Source organism: Pelmatolapia mariae, linkage group LG10_11, assembly GCF_036321145.2.
Source record: "Pelmatolapia mariae isolate MD_Pm_ZW linkage group LG10_11, Pm_UMD_F_2, whole genome shotgun sequence".
Taxonomy (NCBI): Eukaryota; Metazoa; Chordata; class Actinopteri; order Cichliformes; family Cichlidae; genus Pelmatolapia; species Pelmatolapia mariae.
Window position 1 is genome coordinate 55,564,957 of NC_086236.1, and position 19,112 is coordinate 55,584,068.

A 19,112-nucleotide genomic window follows, 5' to 3' on the forward strand; every position below is an offset into this window, starting at 1 on the left:
TTCAAGAAAATAAGTGGAAATCTTGAGAAAATAAGTCAAAATTTCGAGTTAATAAGTCAAAATTTTGAGAAAGATAACTCGAAATTTTGAGTTATGGATACTTTTTTTTGTTTAGTGGCGGAAACGGGCTTCCATAGATGCCTGTGCAGTAAGTGGTGCAGATGGTTATGGATAACAGTTACTGTTTAAGTTTGTTTGGTGACCTCGTCTCGTTTACAGCTTCAAAACTGTCCACTTGTGGAAGCCCATTTCTGCCACTTAAAAAAAAAAGATCCTTAACTCGAAATTTTGACTTATTTTCTCGAAATTTTGAGAAAAGTAACTTGAAATTTTGATTTATTAACTCAAAATTTTGAGAAAAGTAACTAGAAATTTTGAGTTAGCTCTGCCAATCAGTAATCTACGTGGAATGCGCACTCAAAACCAGATCGTAACAAAGTGGCGCTTTCGAGAGTACATTTGCTGATAGTAACGCCATGTGATTCAGCTAATAACAAAAGGATTTCATCATTTGTGAAGCCACGCTGAAAATAATCAGCAATTTGTGCATTCATGACTGGCTGTAATACTGGTAGCTTAACTACAGCATTTGTCGCTGAGGGCTTCAGCTTCCAGGTAACAAGGAAATGACGCCATTCACGTACATTACAGATTGGCAGCGCTAACTTGAAATTTTGAGTTAACTCAAAATTTTGAAAAAAGTATATCAAAATTTCGAGTTACTTTTCTCAAAATTTCGAGTTAATAAGTTGAAAATTCAGAAAAATAACTCAAAATTTCGAGAAAGATAACTCGAAATTTCAAGTTATGGATACTTTTCCCCCCCCCTTTTTTTTAGTGGTGGAAACGGGCTTCCATAAAAAAATTGCAGAGCGGTTTATTCAGTTTGCTGGTATCAGCTCCAATGCTGCTCCCGCAGCAGACTGCAGCAAAGTACACTGCACTCACTACAACTAAATGGCAGATTTCATCTGATTGCCGGATCTCTGTTTTGATTTGTTTTTTTGTTTTGTTTTTTTGTATTATTGTAGGGTCTTTACCTTACAATACAAATCGCTTTGAGGCAACTGTTGTGTTCCAAATGTTAGTCATTAGGCATAGCAGAAAATATTAAGACACACACACATACACACACAATATAAAATTGTATATTGTGGGGAAAAAAAAAACTCTAGATGAATGTAACTTTGGAGAACATTGTAAATATGATAAAGTGGCACAGGATACGGGCTGGTTAATTAGCAAGTCAACTAATGGTTAGGCTCTGCTAGAACTTTGCCTGAGCATTCTCACGCCGGTACAGTAGATGGCAACATGCACCTTTGACTTCGGTTTGGACCGCGCCCTCTGAGGAAGAAGAAAAACGAAAAGGCGCCGAAGAAGGCCATTTTCGCGTTTCAGACCACACTCCATACCACTTGGTGGCGGTAATGCACCATTCAGTTGTTTGCCAACTGGCAATAAAAAATGTAAAAAAGAGGATGAAGAAGAAGGCCATTTTCCCTCAAACAGTGCCGTGAGAGCGACGTACCCGAGTTTTATTGTTCTCATTATCTCCACTACTCTCGATATTTTAACGAGAGTCTTTGGTTGCCTTTTGTGTAAGTTCTGACGTTGGTTATGTGACAATATGGTGGTAATATTAAAAAAAGAAAACGTCGTCATTGCTGCTGGTCGGGTTCGGGCGATAAACGAGCTAACGCTAAAGCTACAGGCCTAGCTGGGTACAAAGATGAGTGCAGCTAAGCTCGACATTTTGTTCTTCGTTTCAGCGGCAGAGGCGTTTGAAATGCCAGAAACAACCTGGCCAACAATCCACGTTAGCTAATCTCAACTGGCATACAAGGTTACGATGTTTGCAGGTTGCGTGTATTTTACGTGTATATTTTGTCAACGATGCGGCTGACGGGGGCATGTCCGATTCTGTGATGGCGACGTGGTTGTTATGTACTTGGAGCACTGCGCTTTTGATTAGTTGCACGTTGGTGAAACATTTAAGTCATTTAGCAAGTTATTGTACATGTTGGGGATTTCTCTACGTGGATGGCCAACCTGGAACAGTTAAGGCTCTGTCGTTGGTCGTGCCCCCCCCTCTCCCGTGATGCATGGGTGGTCATTTCTGGTTGACAGCAACTGTCAGTTTGCAAAGATTCTGAGATCTCCCTGCCGTGCATGAAGGCGACTCATCAAGATACCATGTTAGTTCGTTTTCTCATTGATATTGGTGGTAAAAGGTCCTGTGATTTTCACTTTGGGTTAATGATCTTGAACTGAGCAGTGGCTTCAGCGTACTGCTGCATAAGGACCATATGAGCGACTGGCTCAGAGTCTTACTTATTGCTTTTAGTGGTGACATCCGTTTCCTACCTGGTACAGCCATTGCTGCTATAAACTGGACGTTTTGGAATCATTGGGAGAAGCTGGATCAAGGCGGCAATGTAGTGAAGAAACCTTGAAGAAGAGCAACATCCTGATTTCTTTTTTTTTTTTTTTTTCCTGCTTTGGTTCATCAGAAACACAACAGTCTAGCTCAACCTGTCCGACCAACTTGAAAGCAGGAAATCTGAACTGGTAACACAAAAAAAGGAGTGAACAAAGGAGTGTGAATTTTCACCATCTAATTTGATTTGCTTATAAGAAGATCCAAATTCATTTGATTATGAATTGAGGTGGACTTTGTGGTGACTGAAGCATAAAACTTTTTTTAACTAGCTTTTTACGAGCAGTCAGCTATTAACTTTTGAAAAATTAGAGTGTTTTGCACAGCTTTGAAGCTAAAATGTACATAATTGATACATTTGGGTGTCGTAAGTAACAGCAAGTAAGCAGATCGGACTTCTTTGCACAAAACAAATGAAAATGCTGTTCTGAGCTATGACCACACTGTAATATACTCCTAGCTCTAAAGCAATACTGAAGGCTTTCACGTGTTGTGAATGTGCAGCTTAATGTGCTTGTGAAGTCTGAGACTGATTTGGAGCAGCGTTTGATCATGTCTGGGACAGATGGAGCAAAGGTTAACAGTTGGAGATGTTATCTGCTGTTAAGTGTGATCTGGTCATTTTTTTCCTTTCTGTAAGATGACAGTGCCAGATGAAGAACGACTTTTTTCTTTTTCCCCCACCAAGCGCAGATTTCACAGCTGGATTTATGACTGGTCATCGAGGCTGTTCTCCTACAGTTGATCACTTGGCTAAATAAGTGGACATTGTTTATAAACTTGAAAGTGGACCCGCTATATTGAGGATTTTTCTTCTTTGGGAGGTGGTTTCATTTTCAGCTTGGCATCTTTCAGAACTAATCTTGCTCGGTTATTGAAACCAGTATGGTGTGGTATTTATTTTCTTTCTTTTTTCATTTGCTGGTGAACACTGTGCCACCGATGTTTTTTTTTGTTTGTTTGTTTGGGTTTTTGGTGAAGTCAATTTGGTGGGAACTTGAGTCAAATATTTTAAATAGTGAGCAGAATTTTAGTTTTAATATGGTCTGTATTTTAGTTCCTTAATTTTGTTGCGATTTCAACGTAAAGGCCTTTAGTTTTGTGCTTTGAAGCTTGGCTCTTTAGAACGTGAGGTGGATTTGTGATTAACCTCTGCAGTTCTTATTAGGCTGTCTTGTGTGTTTTTTAAAATTGGCCGTTTTGGGTATTAGTGTAATGGTGTATCTGGTGCCCCTGAGATTGCATTGCTTTTCAGATTCCATGGTGGTACAGTGAAATGCCGGGAAATTGGCACAGAGCTACAGATGCTCTGTTGGCAATAATATTATTCTATATCCTTCTGTCTACAGGTGCTGTTGTTTGTGCTTCAGCATGGCGGTCGTCATCCGTTTACAGGGACTGAGAGTCACAGCGGGTTCTGAGGATATTCGCAGGTTCTTCACTGGCCTCAAAATTCCTGATGGAGGGGTGCATATAATTGGTGGGGAGCGAGAAGAGGCTTTCATTATCTTTGCTTCAGATGAAGATGCAAGAAGAGCCATGACACGGTCAGGTGGTGTCATTAGAGGCTCACCTGTTACATTGCTGTTAAGTAGTAAAGCAGAGATGCAGAATATGCTCGAAAGAACAACAAAAATTGTGGAGAGGGATCAGAAAAGGCGGCTTGAAGATGAAGTTGGACATCCTTACAGATCTATGGAGCCAGAGATGGGCAGGAGATCAGCCAGCAGATCGGGTGACACACCTCCACCCCTGCTCCAGAGGGCCCCAAACACAGATGATGTGTTTTTGTTTCTAAAAGGACTGCCTTTCTCTGTCACTGAAAAGGAAATTTGTGAATTTTTTGGTGGTTTAGTTGTTGATGAAGTTGTTTTAGTAAAAAATCGCCAAGGATTAAACAATGGAACAGGTTTTGTCAAATTTGCAACAAGAGAGGATGCAATGGAAGGGTTGAAGAGAGATCGGGAATACATTGGCTCAAGGTATATTGAGATCTCCACGACAACATTGAATGATTGGCATCGGGTTACTGGTAGAATGCCAACAGCTGTCATAGATGGCAGTTTCCAAAGGGGGCGATCACCCATTCCCAATCAGAGGGATCCACAGCACCGTGTAAGGTCACGATCGCCTGTGGCTCACAGGCGCATTGCTCCTTCAGAAGGGGAGTACTGTGTTTTGTTGGAAAATCTGTCATTTGCAGTGGAAAAAGAAGATATAAAACGGCTTTTTCATAATGCGAAACTTGGGGATGACCAGATCTTGCACTTGATTGACTCTGACGGGAAACAAAAAAGATCTGCACTGGTGCTGTTCAAGAGTTTGCGTGACTATTGTGAAGCTTTAGCTCATGAAAAAAGACAGTTTTTCAATCGACTAGTGCATACCCGTCCAGTTTCGAGGGAGAACATGATTGCCCTTCTGAAACCTCAAGGTACCACTGTCCGGCCTTCTGGAAACTCTGAAAGGTTTCAGGAGAGGCCTGCATCTTACTCCAGTGATCCTTATGACTCAGAGAAGATATGTGTGTTTGTGCGAAACCTGCCATTCGACGTACGAAAAGTTGAGATCATCGACTTCTTCCACGGGTTTAATATCACAGAGGACAATGTGTGTGTGCTGCAGGACCGAGAAGGTGCTGGGGTTGGACAAGCTTTGGTGGTCTTTGGATCTGAGGCAGAGGCTATGAGGGCACTCATTCTCGATGGACGACGGTTTCTTGGGTCAAAAGTCATACTAAAATGCATTACACGTTCTGAGATGCAGGAGTTGGGTGCTGATCCACCAGTGGTGCAAGAGCCACTGCTGAGAGGGGAGCAGTACTTGGGCAAGAGCAGCGAAGCATCTTATCTCACTGGTGACACTTCATATCCTGACTTCAGGGTTCCTCGTGATGGGGGTATACCAGTAACTAATGCGCAGGACAGCATCCATGGAGGTATTGATTATGAGCCTCGTGCAGCGCGGTCTCGTTCTCCAGAAGACCGGGGCAATGGAGTTCGTGGCAGTTTACGCTCCCCAGTGGAGCCTTTTGACGCTCCCACCTGTGTTCAGTTACTCAATCTACCTTTCCAAATCAGAAGTGAAGAAATCTACGATTTTTGTTACGGGTATCGTATAATACCTGGATCTGTGTCACTGCAGTATGACCAGAGTGGAAAACCTAAAGGCTCTGCTACTTTGGTATTTGAGTCTCGTCGAGAGGCTTTAACGGCAGTTGAAGAACTAGGTGGGAGACCAATAGGGCAGAGAAAAATAAAGCTACTCCTTGTGTGAAAGCAAAATTGCTTTTCATTGCACTTAAAATTCCAGGTGTAATTGGAAATGTAAACAATGTTAAACCACTGCCTTGTGTTTTGATTTAGGTTTGTTTTGTTTTTTTTGTAGGGGGAAAAAAGGGAGGGTGATGGGGGCTGTTGATATGGAATTACTCTATGATTCTAACTATAAAGTTAGCTTGCATGTATTTAATTTAGCCTTGTTTTATCTGCTAAAAGCAATACTCTATTTCAATTTTTGATTGAACTTGTGATAGTGTGGAAAAAAATGTGTATTCCATTTCATCTTACTGTCTTTTTGTACACTGTCATTTTAAAATAAAAATTGATGCTTTTTAATTGTTAACATTAAATTAGACAAGCTTGATCAGCAGATCCTATTCAGGATACAGATAAATAATGAATAAAAAATATTTTGAGTTCAGTGATGTATTTTTTTTCTCCCCCAAAGACCTGTTATGATATTCTGCATTTTATTGATTTTATTTTTTTGTAGACAGCCTTCAAAGAACAGAACCTTAAATATAAACACTGTTTATATGGTCACTACTCATCTGTAGTGGTGAGTATGGTGTACTGACAGGTTTGAAAAATAACTATAGATCTTTTTACATCTAGTATGTTAAACGTAAAACTATTGCATGGTTTTTTTTTCTGTGTGCTTTATGCTCATTTTACATAATTTGTAAGCACTGGGAGAGCTGCTCACCTCAAAGCAGTGAAAAATTAGTTTAAAAAATGTGAATGTTTTTTTAAACATCTTTTTATTAAAAGTTTTTCCTTTTATACATATAAACAGAAAGGAAAGAAAAGGATTAAAAATGTGAATGTTTAAAATGACAATATATAATTTTCTGTTATATATAACAATATAAAATAGCTTTGTATACAAAATTTCTCAGACATGAAGTTAACTGTCCGTGATGAACGGTAGTTGATCAACCACTCTAAGCACCAATCCAATGTTGCAACGAGATGTACCGGGTCCTGGTGGCCGCCTAAGCGAGGGCGAGGTGTGGCTTCACATCAAATAGGGCTCTGTTACAGAAGACAGTACAGTTATAAAAAACACTCCTTTTAATGCTGTGAAGATAGATTCAATACGTACTTGTACAGAAAAAAAAACCATTCAGATATTGATAAAATTGCTAATTAGATTCAATGTAGAAACAACACTACTCCCTTTTCACAATAGTAGAACGTGTGTCGATTATGCTGACTGCACGAGTTTTATTTTGAAAATTAAGGAAGTCGTTTTTTATTTGTGTGTTTTTTCTTCCTCTTCACCAGCATGACACTGGTGAGGTGAACAGGCTGAAATCCACGCTGAGGGAATTTCGTAGAACTAGAGGTGAATAAATTTATCTTTATAAAATTTTAAACCTCGATATCTATAAATTCGGGCGATGAGCCGAGCGTTGCTAGCTAGATTTAATAGATGTTTATAGGAGTTCAAACTTTTTCATCGTTTTCCAAGTTATGTTTTTCTGTTACTTGCCTTTTTTTTATTTCTCGTTTTGTTGTTTTAACGTCATTAAGCTATCTGTACATACAATCCGGACCATTAAATACGTAGCGAACTGTGAACGTTCACATCAACCGCTAATGTTAACGTTAGCTGCTCGCCGTTGCCTTGATGCGCAGGCTTTACACAGATTTATTTATTTTTTGGGGGGTGCCATGAGCGCGTTATAGTGGACAGCGGGAACGTTACACCTGTTTTCAAAAGTTGTTTTTTAAAGCAGTTAAATTAAGATTTAGAGTTTTAGAAAAGGCTTTTAACAACTATTGTTGACAGCCTCATAAAGTTTGATAAGTTAGCTTACATCCAGTGTAGTAAAGGTAAGCTAAAAGAAACATGTTAAGTAACAATAAATAAATAAACAGCTAACATTAAACTGATTTTTATTTAAGTATATTAAACCGGGGAATATATTATTTATGTAATTATTTTATTCTATTCTGTTTCTCTGTATGCTAAACCATAGGAGTTTGATATTTAACCATCTAACCCTGACCAGACTATTTTAGCGAATAAAATATGAATACTTTCTTTTACTTTGAAATTTCCCTATTTGTGTTGATCGTTATCAGTAATTCTTCCTTTTTATAACAGATATTACACCGCAGTTAATCGTTGTTTTCTGTCATCTTTAAACAAAAATGAAATGAAAAATTGTTTAAACAAAATTACTATTATTATTATTGTTGTTATTTGGCCAGCCTTGTCTGTGACTTCTTACAAAACACACTTTCAGACCTGGATGAGTTAACACCAGATGAGTTAACATAATACTTTTTACTGTACAATATAAAGTGCCTTGGGGTAACTGTTGCTGTGATTTGGCACTGTGTATATAAATTGAACTGAAACAGTGACTGTGATTGCGGTTTGGTTTTGTATCACAAACATTTTTTTTTTTTTTTTTTTTGCTAGTTTCATCAAATCTAAGCAATAGTCTTGTTGTGTAGATGACATGACATTTACAACTTTTCGTACCAATAAACTCAAATTATTTAGTGAAGTATTTCAATATTGTAGCTGTAAAAAAGATACTTAATTATGAAATAATTAAATAATTTTCAATGGCAATAAAATAATAATAATAATTTATAGGGTCATAAATCATTACACACTATAGTGAAAAGTTGTAAGTATTCCTGATATGCAGCCTTGGCCTTGGTTTGGACTCCAAACCCCTCTTTTTAAAACACTGAAAAGTAATATATTAGTGACTAATGTCTCCTTCTGTTAAGGCAGCACTGCTTAGTGGGCTTGTAGAAATTAGTAGGCTTAAAGCATGTTTGAACCTTACTGACACCAGAATGGAGGTATCTAGGAGAAGAATCCTTCAAAAGCACCTGGAGCCAGCGAGACCCCTGCGCCGCTGCATTCCTGCCAACATTGGTAAGTCATCAGTGCAAGTAAACAGGGTCAAATGTGCCAGTTTGAAATGTAATGTATTCCCGTGTAATGAATGTTCATATGGGGATGTTAATACTTTGTTTAGATCCACCAGTAAATCCTGCTGCGCATGTCCAGGTGCTGATGGATCAAGAGGTAAGTTAAAAAAAAAACCTAATTATAAAGAGGGTTGCATAGTGATGCAGTGGTTAGTATTCGTGACTCATAGGAAGAAGCTGGGTTTAAATCTTCTCCATGTATCTGCGTGGCTTCTTCCCATAGTCCAAAGATATGCAAAGGTTAGGTTAATAGCTGTTCATCTGGATGTTGTGTTTTCAATGGAAAAAATGTTTTGTCACTCATCCAAGTGACTTCCTCAGTCTCGAAACTGAAGAATTCCCTTGGATGAGTGATGCAACGCTACGTCCAGATGAACAGAATCCACCTTTTGGGATTAATTTACCTGGATGATTGAGCATTCATCAAGACGTTAGGTTAATAGGTGATTCTAAGTTGACTGTAGGTATGAATGTGAGTATGTCTGTCTCCCTCTCTGTTACAGCTGTGCACTATGAAAACTGGGATAGACTAAAAATATCAATTTTTTTTTTCACAGAAGTTAAATATAGTTTTGGTAAATGAAACCTACTGATAAAAAGGAGTTTAAACTACATTGTTACAAAAAGGTGAAGCTGACAGTGTATATATGATATGGAGATACATGTATAACAGTACTGAAAAAAAGTACTAAAAAGCATCCACTTGTTTGAAGGTAATTCATAATCAAACAACAAAAAAGCATGGGAAAGTGAACAGATTCTAAGCTTTGGCTTTCCATAGTCTGTCCATCAGACTCTAGCTTGCCACTGCAAATATGGATTTTGTAGAGATGCTGTTTGCCATGGTCATGGTGAGACTTTGTCAGGCTAAGATTCATCTAAGATGATTTTTTCCTCTGTGTGAGCACCTTATGCCACCAGAGTAAACCTCTGACACACCTCAACATTTGAGAACGGTGGCACTACACAAAGATGACACATAACACTAACCTAATGATTTCCTTTCGAATAACTAATCAGTTAATTATTCGGCGCTTCAGTATTTTAGACTCATGATATCATGCTTTTTAAAAAAATATATATTTAAGCTGAAATTTTGTATTTGATAGACAAATATTGGTGTAGAGCAGTTCTACAAGATCATCAACCTTCATAAGCAGAAAAAAGGTGAGTTTTTTCTTCTTCTTTTTTTCAAAAATAAAAATCACTCCGAAGCAGCTTTTCCTGCACTGTACAGTTTCAAGGACAAGTTTTTGAACCCTTTGGAATGGCAGGATTTCTGCAATTCATAAATACATTTTCTGATCTATTATCAGTTTTACACATACATAATTTGACTTCTGTCTTCTTTCAGCTCCTCCCTTTAGAGGTCCCCAATAATACCACTGTTACACGAACTTTTTCTGTGTCCTTCTTAACTACATCCACAAATCTTCTTCATGGTCATCTTCTTCTCGTTCTTCCTGGAAACTCCGTATTCCACATCCTTTATCCAAGGCATCCACTATTCCCCTGCCCCAAACAATCCCAGCGTTGCCTCTCTAACTTTGTCTCCAAACTTCTCATCAGAGTTTTCTGTCTGATATACTGATTTAGAATTCTGTCCATCCTGGTCCCTAAACTACAAAGCATGTTCAGCGTACCCAGGGTGTCTTTCCATTATTTGGATTCAATCAGGATAAACGGTCAGGTGAAGCTGGTTAGTAGCTTGAAAGTTAACCCAGGGCTTCCCTTGCAAGGGACAGTTAAATATATTGCATTTAAATGATATATTTTACTGTCCCATAGCCTAATAAACAAGGCGTGGAAAGCACTTCAGCTTGTCTGTGTGGTGATCAAGTGTTTTTGGTGGGGGTTCTAGTAGCTGCAATTCCAGAAATGTCAAGGAGGCTTAGCAGGAGATTAAAAGCAAGTATACACATAGATAGTACATTTCATACATTTTCTGAATCACAGATTAAGACGCATACATTTCCATGACAGTGAGACACAGTTTTCACTTCGTTCAGTGTTTTTAGTAAGGTTATGGTTTATTTATTGGGGTAATTTTATACCAAACCTCTGAACAAAACATAACCTGCTCCTGACAGTTCTAGTTTTTATTCTTCCAGCTGCAGCCTGTCTGGTGTTTAAGGGTTTAAGAGTAATGATTAATTAAAAACAGAATCATAGGCTGAGTCTACGAACAAATTTGATGGAAGGTTAACAAAAATAGATTAGGTGTCCTGTTTAAAGATCATATATTAATGCTTATAGAACAATGAAATTATTTTAAAGTTGTTTGTTGCCAGCAGAAAAAAAATATATCAAGGAATCAAATTTTGTCATCAGGGAATCCCAAAGACTTTAGAAGCAAATGAAAAACTTCAGACCCTCCTACTCTCACCTCAGGTGTCAGAAGAATCTTCCTGGAATTAGTATTTTGTGAAGAACTGTTTGGTCATTAGGCAGTAATTTCATACCGATTGGTCTCTAATCTGGAACATAACCTGCTCCAGAGCAGGTTAGGTTTGCAGCATAAGTTATCATGGCGATATACCCCAGTAAGAAGTAAACCACCTTTGTAGTACGGGAAACCCAAGGTTAACTCTGAAGTTACCTGGATAAGCCGATATCCTGCTTCACAGTCAGGCCTCTCATCACTCTGACTGAAAATCTGAGCATCTTCAACTCTACCGCTTCCAGCTTGACCTCATCTCTTTTTGTCAGAGCCACTGTCTCCAAAGCATACATCACAGCAGGTCTCGCTAACCTTTTGCAAATCTTCCCTTTCACTCTTGCAGCGATCCTTCTGTCACAAATCACTCCAACCCTGGTCTCCTCCACTCCACCCTGCCTGCATGCTCTTCTTCACCTCGCTTATACTCTGTTCATCCCTTTGGAGGGTTAACACCATGTATTCAAACTCATTTACCTTCATTACCTCTGCTCCTTGCAGCTTCACTGTTACACCTGTCATTAAACCCTGAATTCATCAACTCATCTTTCAGCACTACCAGTCCCCATCAGATGTTTCTTGTCACTGCTGACCAGGCGTGCACTGGGAGGAGGAGTTTTGGACCAAAGGCATCACAATTTTTTCCTCAATTCAGCTGATATTGTGAAGAATGACCACAAGAGGGCCTTAACATCCAGTAATCAGAGAATTATCACAGAACTGAATAAGCTGTCTTAGAAGGAATTTGTGTTCAATGTAAGCCAGTGCAGAAGTGTTGGTGAATCCCAACGCATCACAAACTTTTTTTTTTGTCAGCTTTAGTACCTTTGAGGTAATTAAAGAAACAAACAGATTATTTTGGATATCCCTAACTTGAACTCTTATACCATGTTTATCTTCAGACAGGATATCTTACACAAGGGACTTCTTAATTGGTCTGGCCAGTTGTCCAGAGGCCAGGAAGAAGCCAGAATTCTTGCCAGAGCACCCAATAGTGTTAAGTGAGGCAGTAAGTGTAAAATTATTGTCGTTTACTTACTAAATGGTCCAAATAATATCAGTAGTATCTGGATTTAAAAATGCTTTTATACTATCTTCACAGAGAGATCCTGAGCAACTAAGGCTTTATGAAATGAGGATGAGTGGCGAGAAAGATAAAATGTGAGTTTAATACTGTAAGTTTGTTACCACAGTTTGACTTTAATGCCTTTTTCCTACTGTGGAAAAAACAGTAGGCAGTATAGGTTATGATTTGAATGAAATACACATTGTTCTTCAAGACTAATTTGAACATTGGACATTTATAACACCAGTTAATGTGTATATGTATGAATTAAGTTAAAGTTAAAACACAGAAAAAAGGTACTTTTTACAGTATCGTGTTAAAATTAGGTCGCTAACATAAACACCATAATAAAAATATGTCACCTTTGTTTGTTTTTAGGGCGGCTGAAGGGCTTCACTCACCTTGAGAAATTTGTCTTGCTTGTGCAGTGTTTGTGTTTGCTGTTCTTCCTTTCAGTTTAATTTAACTTTTTATTTCCTATTTATTATTTTGCAGGAGGTTGACTAGAATTTCGGTTTTTGATAACCCCCTGAGAGTGCTGTAGTGTATTTATACTGTGTGAACACCTTTTTGAAACAAAAAAAAGCTGAATGGCCACTTTTCAGATGTTTCAATAAAAGTCCTGAACTGAAGTGATGGCGGGAATTATGTTTACACATAATTAGTAGTTCTCTGGAGTTAAGATTAGCATTTGTCTACAATTTGCTTTTGATTTTCTGTCCTATACCTCTGCTATTATCAACCTCCTTCAGCAGCAGTTTCCATCACAAATGACACACCTGTGTATTGTACAGCTGGTGACCATGTCCAAACATTAAACAGCTTAAGAAACTGGCATAAATGGGAGTGACTCTTGCATCAGTCAAGCAGATATTAACAGGAACACCAATGGTATTTTATTTTATCTGTTATGTGTGCTACATTCATAAAGTGGTTATTTGACAACACATTTGCTATTAAAAAAAAAGAAAAGATTAAAGGTCAACATGAAATCATGCATTCTTAAATCTACAGGAAGTGAAAAGCACACATGAAAGATTTTGTTGAGCACATTTTATAAAATGTAAGGATTTTTCTACACTATTCGAGGATAAAACCACCATGATTCCTGTACTTAATGAATCATTTTCTTGTACAACCTTCGTCATTTTGACCAAACTGACTCACACAAAATAAACTCTGGGAAAAGTACTGCTTTTCCCAACATCTGCGGAAATCCTTTAATAGCGCCGCTGTAACTGAACATCTGCTGCACTTCATAGACCTCTGTACGTGACCGGACGCCGGTAGCCAACAAGTGAGTGGGTGACGAGACTCATTAGTACCCCTGTGACTCATCTGACGTCACGGCATTGTGGGCCGGCTCTCGTCGTTACGTCAGATTTTCATACTGAAATTTAGCGGAGGAAGACAGCAGCAGAAGAGTAACCTCTCAAAGAGCAAAACATCTGTATCTACTTTTTATTTTATTTTTTTTGTTTTGTTTCTTGGTTTCGTGAGTCCCGTTGGCTGATTTTTCAGGTAAGGATGACGCTCATTACCGTATTTTCTGTAGCCGGTGTGCGATAGTGCTGAATGTGCATGTTGTCATTATGTTCCTATGGTGACTGTTTTAAATGTAAAAACAAAACAAAACCAAAAACCTTAATTGTCCAGATTTGAGAACTGAGTTAGACGCTGGTGAAATTCTAAGTAACAGGCTTTCTCAGCAACCAGGTGTGGTTATGCGTTTCTTTCATTCTGCTCACTGAGTAATTTTGTTCGGATTCGGCTGTTCGCAGGAAAAATGGACTCCAAGGACGAAGGAAGCGCTCCGTGCAGCAGGTGAGAAGTTCCGGTCAACATAATGTTCAACATATTTGTATAAAAACGCAGGTACTACTCGACAAAACCGCTTCACACACGTCAACTGCAATGTCGTCTTGGAATGAGGAAGCGGGGGTGTGACAGGATATATGGCCATTGATTTTCTTTTCTTTCTTTTCCCCCCTGAAAGTCGTGACGGTTTTGTTATTGTTAAACAACACCGTCTTTACAGAACCAATGAGACATTTGTAATACTACCCCGTTAGCTACCCACCATAATTACATAACAATCATTGCTCTTCATTGATCTGTGTGAAGCTTTTCAGCCTGATCATGAGGTTAAAACTGACCTTTTCATGTCTATCCTTCTCCCCTCTTAAAGCCCTGTTTGTGTGCACAACCCACACCTGGATGCACTGAAAGAAGACATCCTCTACCACTTCAGTCTAGGAACTGAAACTCATAGCCTACAAGATATGTTTGGTGATGTCAAAGTAATGTATCCCATAGTCATCTTTTTTAATTTTTATTTTAAAGCCTTGAGCCTGTTTTTGTCTGTGCAGTTCTCATGTCTATCTTTATGTGTATGCTTTACTGTAGTTTGTTTGTGTGGGTGGGAGTCCCTGGAGAATGAAAGCATTCACTGAGTACATCGCAGCTGAGCTCGGTATGGAAGACCCCAAATCTGAGTATCCAAATATCTGTGCCGGGACGGATCGTTACGCCATGTACAAAGTTGGCCCTGTCCTCTCTGTTAGTGTATGTAAGAACAATATCCTCAACGTTATTTTGTTTTCCACATGATTGTTTTCTTAACTTGTATTTGTTAATCTACCTAAATGCATAATAATCTCATGAGCATCATTTAAAAATTGTGTATGTCTCTGCTTGTTTTTGCAGCACGGAATGGGCATCCCATCTATTGCCATAATGTTGCATGAGCTAATAAAGCTCCTCTATCATGCAAAGTGCACAGATGTTACAATTATACGCATTGGGACATCAGGTGGAGTAGGTACGTGCATTTGGGCCCTTTTCTTGGTGAGGAAAGGGGAAGTGACCCTTTGGAATTGGGTGCTGTTTGGGATTAATTTGTAGATTAAGCCTAAAGACCAGCTTGTGATAGGATCTTAGTTACCATGGGACTAATTACATGTCATACCAGACCCATTTTCCAAATCATTGTAGTAAAATAAACAACCAAAATAAGGTTTTTTGTTTAATTTGATAAATATTTGTCAGTTTGGGGACTGATTTATTTCTTGTGCACAGCTGTGCAAGATGCAGTTACAAAATGTTACCGGTGAATAGCTGAAAGCTTAGTTCAAGGATGGGAGTGGATTGAGACGTCAGTGACGTTGCAGGTGGTATGATCCCGTCAACAAAATGGTCTCTAGGTTAATGATTTGTTTTCAGTTTAGACAAAACGAGACAAAGGTTTCTGTGTTATTAGTTACATTTTAACAAAGCTCAAAGGATCGGGCATTACAACTAGCGGGAAAGCAGAGATGGTGTAAGCAAAAACGAGTGACAACGTAAGAGTGATGAATACTGAGCACTAGACTGGAAAACTGTGACATTTTAGGTCAAAGTTACACTTAAATGAAGATCAGTATTGAGGGGTTGCATATTTTTTGTCATTGTAAATATATAATAATACATCTGCAGCATTAGCGAGCTAGAAATTCTTTTGTTATTTAAAATATGCTAATTTTCTTTGTAATTGTGTCGCACGTACTTTCCAGTAGATGGATCGTGTGATGACGCAAGAGATGACAACAGTCTTTGTTTTGAAAAAGGGCACATTTTTCTATTTTTATCCCAAGAAACAGACTAAGGCTCCTTAATCAAATCGCTTCATGAAAACATTTTCACAATTAATTGCAAATGCTTGGTTTTAACTGATTTTTTCAGATTTTTGAAAGAGAGATCAGCTGATCTTTGAAGCCTGCCTTTGGAATTTACACAACCTTGGTCTTACACAAGCAATGGCATGAACATTTAGCTGTTGCCCTGTGTTGCATCTTTGATTTTGAAGTATATACATGTAACATTTCCAGCACATGATGCACACGATCGTGATTCAATTCTAGAAGCTGTGACTAAATTTTACAACCACAGATCTTCATAGTAAAGATATATGCTCTAGAAAAAAACTGAATTAAAGTAATTTGTCCTAAAATCTTTACATTTGTAATTTCACTTTAAAAACTGCTTCATCTAACCTGCTGTATTTGGCTTTCAGGACTTGAACCTGGCACTGTTGTTGTCACCAAGCAGTCTGTGGATCCCACCTTTCAGCCCAGGTTTGAGCAGGTGATCCTTGGGAAGACCGTGGTGCGCAATACTGATCTGGACCAAAGCCTGGCTGAGGACCTGCTGCAGTGCAGCAAGGAGCTAAACCAGTTTAAGACAGTTGTAGGCAACACCATGTGCACACTGGATTTCTATGAAGGTTTGAGTTCTGATGCATGAATGTGTTAGCGAGTACACTGTTTGCCAACATCTACAGTCTTTCACTGTCTTCCTGTTTTCTCTGTTTGATCACATGTGTAGGGCAAGCCCGTTTGGATGGCGCTTTCTGCTCCTACACTGAGGAGGACAAGCAAGACTACCTCAACAAAGCTCAGGAAGCGGGAGTTTGTAATATAGAGATGGAGTCATCAGTGTTTGCTGCTATGTGCAAACTGAGTGGTCTACGAGGTAAGAAATTTCAATATCAGCATCGTTTTACTTCTGACAGCATTTTCAGTGTCTGAAAACAGCACATTGTCCTGAAAGCCCCACTGGATTACTAACTTTTATCTCTGTTTGTGAAAAGCGGCTGTGGTTTGCGTCACGCTCCTGGATCGGCTGAAGGGAGATCAGCTGCGCAGCTCTCACGAAGTTCTTCACAGTTACCAGCAGCGTCCTCAGATACTGGTCGGCTACTACATTAAGAAGCAGTTGAATGCCAAAGCGAAAGATAGCTAAATAAATGCAAGCATACAGTAAATTCTTATTATCTTCTGTCTAGAAGCCATACCTTTACATGTCTCCAAAAGACTTAAATGATGCCTTCTATTTATCCTTTGACACTGATTTAGTTGATACACTGCTATAAAAACATGCACCCCTACACCGTTGTTTTATTTTGTATTTCTTTTAAGTACACTTGAATTGATGTAGCACCCTTGTATTTAAAGTGATTTAAGTTCATTAAATATGTGTATTAGTTAAGGTTGTCTTTGTTCTGCTTGATATGTGAAGTTTCAGATCCGTAAAACTTGAACCTGTGGAGTCTAAACTCACAGTGGTGCCATAACAAAATCACCTTTTTACACCTATTATAAAAAAATACATTTTTAAAATATTTTATAGGTTTAGATTTGTTGTTGAAAACTTAACTGTGTATGTGGAGATTTTTTTTAAATTTTTATTGTCATCCAGATTGTATTCAGTGTCTTCGACCTTTGTACATGTGCTCAGCATTTCTTTCACAATATAAAAGCTGTAACAACACAACACTCCACTTGAGAAAGATTTCTGCTTTGTGTCATAAATAAAGCAAGCTAGTAAAGCTTTGTGCAGTCTGAAATTTCACAACATATTAAGAAAAGAATTCTTTATGTAAGAAGCACTGCGGCACAAATGAAATGTGAAGTTTGTTATATGATCTGTCAGTATTTGCAGCTCTTGAAAAGCTGGTGAAGTCAAGATCAGCATCCTGACCAATAAACAAGCCAAAGATATTAATAAATGGTGTTCTGGTGTGTACTGATTGAACAGTAAATAATAAATAATAATAATAATAATAAATCTCCCTAAAAGATTTAGGGTAGACCGGTGTTGATGTCACATTGACTGTTAACGCCACATTAAAGGACACTTTTGCGGTGGTCAATTTGTGGAAAAGACACAAAAGTTTGAGGGGAGGAAGTATTTTGTAATTTTTAGGGGTCAGAGTAAGTTTTCATGTTGCTGCTTTTTTTGTAATAAAAAGCTCACACAGTATTAGTCGCTTAAAAATTGGACACTTATTAAAAGGCTCAAGGTTTTTCATCAGCAAGCTAAAGCCATGTTGTAGCTAGGTTAAAACGTGACACATGTAACAACTGAGCCCCTGCCCGAGTATAAGAAATGAGAAAGATATTTGAAGCTAGGCATGTAAAGGCAGTGTTGTATAAATATAACAGTTTGTTTCTTTGTTGGCAGAATGGTTTGTCTTGAGCCACACAAACAGCTGGTCGAAGGAAGTTTGGCTTTGTTGTGTTGTCTGCTAAGGTTACCTGTAGGAAACACATCATAAAGCTTACATTATTAGAGCACTGTAATTTCCTAAATGTATTGCTCATTTATTACTCATATGTAGAATAATTCCAATATCGGGTTTCAGAGTTCCATTGATTGTTAATTATTTTTTGTTACAATTAATGACAAAAATGGAAAGAATACCCACTTTCAGGTCATACCTTAAGCTTGGATTTAATGAAGGAACAGTTAATGAAAGATGTTTCAATGATCAGCAATTCATGTAAATTCATGAATACTAACCTTGGTCTAACCTAGCTTGTCTGTTAAAATCAGCTATATGGGGAAAACACTTGGTTTTTAAAAATTTCAGCTGGTGTCACTGGGTTCATTTTCTAGAAAGATCTGCTGAGACTGAAGTTACTTTGGACTGCTTCGGTCAGAGTAGTAACTTTAGCACACTCATTCCCTCTTTTGTCTAATGCTGGTGATAGATGACGCATTAAAGGTTGAGATAAAATTGAACACTCTGACTAACGGCGAGTGTCATTGCTAATATTTTTGACCAGCAGGCGTGGCAGCCTGCAGCAGCTCGGTGAAGAAGTCTTCATTCTTACCTGTCTATGTTACAGTATTATCTGTTAGAATTAGTTTAATAGATCGTTTTCACTGCCACAGCTTTGACACGAATCAGCATGTGAATGCAGGTGTTATAATCACTTAGACTTTGGTTTTGTTTTTTTCAATCTAAACTTTAGTCATTTATAATTCCTGTTACTACCCCTGTAACTTCTTCATACTGGACTATATCATGACACAGTTGCAGGCTGAGGGAATATCGGTTGTTGTCAGTGTTGTGAATCATCTGCACACTAGGATATTCACTTCTTT

At 38.3% G+C, this 19,112-nt stretch overlaps 3 protein-coding genes across 8 annotated transcripts; all 3 read left to right on the forward strand.

Moving 5' to 3' along the window:
• Nucleotides 1–1,491: 1,491 nt before the first annotated feature.
• On the forward strand, nucleotides 1,492–13,026 carry gra (granulito). Of its 5 annotated transcripts, XM_063486049.1 has the most exons (10): nucleotides 1,492–1,601; nucleotides 6,215–6,280; nucleotides 7,009–7,069; nucleotides 8,544–8,626; nucleotides 8,730–8,779; nucleotides 9,792–9,849; nucleotides 11,673–11,816; nucleotides 12,022–12,128; nucleotides 12,222–12,280; nucleotides 12,564–13,026. In XM_063486049.1, the coding sequence occupies exons 4-10, from the start codon at nucleotides 8,545–8,547 to the stop codon at nucleotides 12,589–12,591; spliced, it is 528 nt and encodes a 175-aa protein (XP_063342119.1). In that variant the 5' UTR covers nucleotides 1,492–1,601; nucleotides 6,215–6,280; nucleotides 7,009–7,069; nucleotide 8,544; the 3' UTR covers nucleotides 12,592–13,026. The 5 variants fall into 5 exon arrangements, with proteins under 5 accessions (XP_063342119.1, XP_063342120.1, XP_063342118.1 ...); XM_063486050.1 differs by lacking the exon at nucleotides 6,215–6,280 and having other exon boundaries at nucleotides 8,476–8,626; XM_063486048.1 differs by lacking the exon at nucleotides 6,215–6,280.
• Nucleotides 1,550–6,142, forward strand: rbm12bb (RNA binding motif protein 12Bb). 2 transcript variants are annotated; one of them, XM_063486045.1, is made up of 2 exons: nucleotides 1,550–2,198; nucleotides 3,790–6,142. In XM_063486045.1, exons 1-2 carry the CDS (start codon nucleotides 2,173–2,175, stop codon nucleotides 5,714–5,716), a joined length of 1,953 nt encoding a protein of 650 aa, XP_063342115.1. In that variant the 5' UTR covers nucleotides 1,550–2,172; the 3' UTR covers nucleotides 5,717–6,142. The 2 variants fall into 2 exon arrangements, with proteins under 2 accessions (XP_063342115.1, XP_063342116.1); XM_063486046.1 differs by having other exon boundaries at nucleotides 1,553–2,571.
• Nucleotides 13,027–13,400: 374 nt separating the features above from the next.
• Nucleotides 13,401–17,709, forward strand: upp1 (uridine phosphorylase 1). The gene is made up of 8 exons (XM_063486831.1): nucleotides 13,401–13,706; nucleotides 13,967–14,009; nucleotides 14,374–14,485; nucleotides 14,592–14,750; nucleotides 14,892–15,006; nucleotides 16,237–16,446; nucleotides 16,548–16,694; nucleotides 16,813–17,709. The coding sequence occupies exons 2-8, from the start codon at nucleotides 13,972–13,974 to the stop codon at nucleotides 16,962–16,964; spliced, it is 933 nt and encodes a 310-aa protein (XP_063342901.1). The 5' UTR covers nucleotides 13,401–13,706; nucleotides 13,967–13,971; the 3' UTR covers nucleotides 16,965–17,709.
• Nucleotides 17,710–19,112: the final 1,403 nt, after the last annotated feature.

Bases quoted from the DNA above. Each gene is read 5' to 3' on its own strand.
- rbm12bb (XM_063486045.1), top strand. From the start codon at position 2,173: ATGAAGGCGACTCATCAAGATACCAT. The intron at 2,199-3,789 runs GTTAGTTCGTTT...TTCTGTCTACAG, and splicing joins GCGACTCATCAAGATACCAT to GTGCTGTTGTTTGTGCTTCA.
- gra (XM_063486047.1), top strand. From the start codon at position 8,458: ATGTCTCCTTCTGTTAAGGCAGCACTGCTTAGTGGGCTTGTAGAAATT. The intron at 8,780-9,791 runs GTAAGTTAAAAA...TGTATTTGATAG, and splicing joins AGGTGCTGATGGATCAAGAG to ACAAATATTGGTGTAGAGCA. The intron at 11,817-12,021 runs GTAATCAGAGAA...GTTTATCTTCAG, and splicing joins CAAGAGGGCCTTAACATCCA to ACAGGATATCTTACACAAGG.
- upp1 (XM_063486831.1), top strand. From the start codon at position 13,972: ATGGACTCCAAGGACGAAGGAAGCGCTCCGTGCAGCAG. The intron at 14,010-14,373 runs GTGAGAAGTTCC...CCCCTCTTAAAG, and splicing joins GGAAGCGCTCCGTGCAGCAG to CCCTGTTTGTGTGCACAACC. The intron at 14,751-14,891 runs GTATGTAAGAAC...TTGTTTTTGCAG, and splicing joins GCCCTGTCCTCTCTGTTAGT to CACGGAATGGGCATCCCATC.